The sequence below is a fragment of the Manis pentadactyla genome, chromosome 10, assembly GCF_030020395.1.
Source record: "Manis pentadactyla isolate mManPen7 chromosome 10, mManPen7.hap1, whole genome shotgun sequence".
NCBI classification, from domain to species: domain Eukaryota; kingdom Metazoa; phylum Chordata; class Mammalia; order Pholidota; family Manidae; genus Manis; species Manis pentadactyla.
The window spans coordinates 39,654,673-39,659,221 of record NC_080028.1 but is presented as its reverse complement, the minus strand read 5'-3'; the positions used below and the strand labels follow the sequence as shown (position 1 = coordinate 39,659,221).

At 37.7% G+C, this 4,549-nt stretch overlaps 1 protein-coding gene across 1 annotated transcript; it reads right to left on the bottom strand.

The window, feature by feature from the left end:
* Positions 1-2,898: 2,898 nt before the first annotated feature.
* Positions 2,899-3,768, bottom strand: LOC130685087 (olfactory receptor 6C2-like). The gene has a single exon (XM_057508275.1). The coding sequence runs from the start codon at positions 3,766-3,768 to the stop codon at positions 2,899-2,901; it is 870 nt and encodes a 289-aa protein (XP_057364258.1).
* Positions 3,769-4,549: the final 781 nt, after the last annotated feature.

The window sequence follows — 4,549 nt, the reverse complement described above, 5'->3', positions numbered from 1 at the left end:
TCTGCTTCTTCTAATCTGCTTTAAAATCCCTCCATTGTGTGTTTCATTTCAGACACTGTGTTCTTTAGTGATTGAATCTCATTGTTCCCTGTGGTCTTGAATATTTTTCTGTACCTCCATGAGCATGTTTATGATTTTTATTTTGAAAAGTCTTTCTGGAAGATTGATATATTCAGTTTCACTTGGCGCTTTTCCATTGTTTATGGGATTTTGGTTTGAACCAGGTTCCTTTGGTGTTTCATATTTGTATGTCATACCCTCTCGTGCCTGAAGCTCTACTCTCTGGACCTGCTCAGCCCTTGGGGCAATGGCAGGGGTTGCAGGTGAGTGGCACTGATGGTTTTCAGGAGGAAAGAGCTGTTTCCTGCTTCTCAGTGCAGTGCCTGTCTCCATTGCCAGGGCCATTGGGCCAAACATGCTGGCAGAATCCTCTATGGTTTGTGCTTGTAGCTGCAATAGGCTGGGCCTCCCCCTGGCTAGCCTGGTACAAGAGGGGGGTAGCCAGTTTGCAAGCTGGAGCCAACCCGGAGGAAGGTACAGCAGGCTGTGTATTATGGTGGGAGGCCTCGGAGCTGGGTACCCAGACAGGGGAATGGAGCACCTATAGCTCTTGAAAGTTCCCAATCTGCCGGGCAGAGTGTGCCCAATTTTGTCCACCTGTCCTTTCTCCTGAGCAGCAAGATCTCTGCAATCCCTGCCCCTTTAGCAGCCCACCTGCTGTTACTAAGTCTCTCAGACTGCCTGCCTTTCTTTTATCCCAGAGCAGCCACATGTGGATCCCTGCTTTCCACAAGCAGCTGGAATCTCAGTCTCTCCAAGTATTCCACCTGTTTTAGTTTTCCAAGCCCACTAATCTCCAGAGCACCATGCAGTGTAGGTTTGTACTACCAGAGCAGATCTCCAGGGCTGGGTCTTCAGCAGTTCTTGGTCTGAACACCCTCCCCACTCCATTTCTCTTCCTCATGCCAGTGATCTGGGGTTGGGAAGGGCTTGCATCCAGCTGGATCACAACTTAAATATGTTGCTCTGTTCCATGAGGCTTCTTCTCTTCTCCAGGTGTATGCAGTCTGGTGCAGCTTTCTTTCCTGTTGCTCTTTTAGGATTAGTTGTATTAACTACATTTTCATATTGTATGTGGTTTTGGGAGAAGGTTTCTGTCTCAATTCTCATGCCATCATCTTTAATCCCCTTTCAATAATTCATGCTTTTAAACTTTGATTTCTTCACATTTCTCCAGTGTAAATTATGAATACACATATATGTTGTAGTATTATTTTCAGGTTTATCAATATACATTTTCAACAAATTGTGGCTTACATTTTATTTCCTTTAGATATTTAAAAATAAATATTTTACCAGGATTGCTTCTTACCGTCATGCCATTCTTTATCGATTTTTCACAGATTCAAGTCATTGTTACTTTGATGTTTTTTCTCTTCATATGTTAGTTCTCATTTGCATCTTCTGAAGCTTCAAATCATCATATTGGTAACTTATCCCTTATCTAACTAATATTGGTCTAGGCATCAGGCATAAAGCATTCTAGAATTTGACATATGAAGCAAACATTTTCCAAGGCATTTGCCACTGAGAGTAGAAGGACAAGAAAACGTGAAATTGCAGTTTGGTAAGGAATGAAAGCAGCGGGTAAGTGATAACACAAGTGTGGATGAGTCTGAATGACCAAGACCTGGTGGTACTGTTGGTGCAATCATAAGACAAGGTCACCAAAAAATTCCTGTGGGAATGTCATTTTAACCGGAGGGCCCTTTGGGTTTAGAAGTTGAAAAATGAGGGGACAATTCCTGCCTGCATAAGTGACAGTATGAGAAGTGGCCTGAAGTACGAGAACAAGAATCAAAGGAAATTTTGCTATGTTCAACTATAGAAGTGGAAGTTGGTACATAATGCATTGAGTAATGAAATATTAGTCTTTCTTAAAGGAATTATCATTAGGTGCATAATTTGGATTCTTGAACAGTCTTTTTTCCCTTTAAAATAGAAAATCATCTCATTGATATTTGTATTCACATTTTATTGTTTTTTTTTCAGACCTTGAATATTTGACTTACCTCTTATTTACCACTCTTCTACCCCAATATTAATTTCCTAGTGCTTGCTGCCATCTGTTTGTTTAAATGCTCTCCATTCAAGATTGAAGATTTTAATTGGGACATCAATGTTAATCTGTTTTATGTAACTTCAGTGAAGGATTTATCTTAAACAGGAATTGCCAGTGCATTTCTCTCTTCATTGTGACTTAAATCATGTCCCTTTGGCAAATTTTAAATAACTTCTATATTGTACAGGATCCAATCAATAAAATAATATGTGAATCAAGTGGTTTTAAAGATACTCCATTAATAAATGCTTCTTTCAAATCATAAATCTTATACATATTCCCTACTTGAAAAATATTTTGCATTTATGAAATTTTACCACATAACACTTAGAAAAGTATTGATTCTTTTCAATATTAAGCCCCTTCTCATTAAAGTAAGGATTTTGTTTTATTTTTGTTTTTCTGTGTGTGTGTACTTTCGAGTTATGATGCTCACTATTGTACTAATATTTTAAGATAAATTTTCCAATCCTTTCAGCAATGGTAAGGAAATCTTAGTAGTGAAATCAAGTTTTGATTGCCTGAAACACCTATTCTCATTTTTCTTCATTACAATTATCATCTGAAAGAAGCTTTTTTGTAAGGAAATGAAAGCGGTAAATTGACCAGGGTCAGTACTGGATGAAAGGACAAATATAGATGATGAAAAGAAAAAATTAGGCAGAAACAGAAGAAAAAGTGCTTAGGGAACTAGACATCAGTGTTCCCCTAATTCTTTGAGAGCAATAGAAATCTTTTGACTAAGACATTAAAGGCTTGTTTCACTTGTTTGTTCCTCAGAGTGTAAATGAAAGGGTTAACATGGGGGAAATGGAAGTAGTGAGTATAGATACTCCCTTATTAATGGCCATTTCATCTTTTGCTGAAGGCTTGATATAAACAAAGATGCAGCTGCCATAGGTGATAGAAACCACGATAATGTGGGAAGAACAGGTAGAAAAGGCTCTTGTCCTCTGCTGGGCAGAGGGGAGTCTTAGAATTGTTCTGATAATGTACATGTAGGACAGAACTACACACAGCAGTGTCACAATAAAAACCATCACAGAGCAGACAATAACCATCTGCTCTATGAACCATGTATCTGAGCATGAGATCTTCAATATTGGGTTAGCATCACATGCAAAGTGGTCAATGGCATTAGAGGCACAGAATTCCAAGTCCAGTCCCAAGTTAAGTGGTAGCAATATGATCAACAATGTAGTCATCCAACAGCAGAAGACGAGCCTTTTACAGACCGTGTAGTTCATAATAGTCATGTAATGCAGGGGTTTGCATATGGCTACGTATCGATCAAATGACATGGTGGCCAAGAGAAAAAATTCTGCTACTGCAAAAACATCTGTAAAAAGTAGTTGGCATACACAAGCATTATATGTAACACTCCTGTCACCTGTTGATATGCTGTACAAGAATCTAGGAATGCAGGCAGAAGTGAATGAGATTTCTAACAAAGAAAAATTTTGGAGAAAAAAGTACATAGCAGTTTTAAGGTGAGAATCCACTAACGTGAGGATGATGATGCTCAGGTTTCCAGTTACACTCAACATGTAGGTGATCAGTAGAAATATAAAAATCAGAATCTGTAGCTGAGGGTCATCTGTCAATCCCAGGAGGATGAAACTGGTTAGAGATGTGTGGTTTCTCATTCCTGGGTCCTGTCTTTTTCCCAGTCTGCATGTAAAAGCAATGGAAGTAAGATCTGAGTAAAGAGTGGAAAAATTGCCTTACAGTGGGTTTTGTTCAGAAAAGACAAGCAATGTATTTTACATGTATTTTGTTTTTCTTGATAATGAGTTTTAAAAATAATTCATGCTCTTGGCTCTGTTGATAGCATATCATTAGGTGGATCATAATCCTGGCTTTCAAATGTTTTTTAATACAACATATGGTAAGGTAGACATTTTATGTTGCACCCCAGTGTACCTGCTCAAACCTACACAAATACTTAAACACATATATTGGTAAGAAAAAACTATCCCTTAGGATCTATACTCTCTGATATTTATGTTCTAATATATCACATTAAAAATAAATACATGTATCATCAAGTTGTTTTTATAGCCTACTAAATGGTCATGACTGTATTTCAGAAAAAATATAATGTTTTTGTGGAATTTTTTGAATAATATAGTCCAAGGAAAATAGAATCTTCCATGAGAATTTTTTTAATGTGCACTATTACTTTAATTTGCACTTTGGAATAGATTAGCTCATGGTATACTACTTCCCTTAAGAATATTTCCCTTATCAGTAACCAAGGTTTTCCTCATTGTCACTTTCTGCTTGTAGCATTTTTTTCCTGAATGAACTAAAAACACAACAGCTGTGTGTGAAACAAGATATTTCTAGATTCCTCTACCAATGCTGTCAAAGCCTGTTCCACTGCACAAGTCATCTTATATGTACTACCTGTCTGGAAAAAAATTT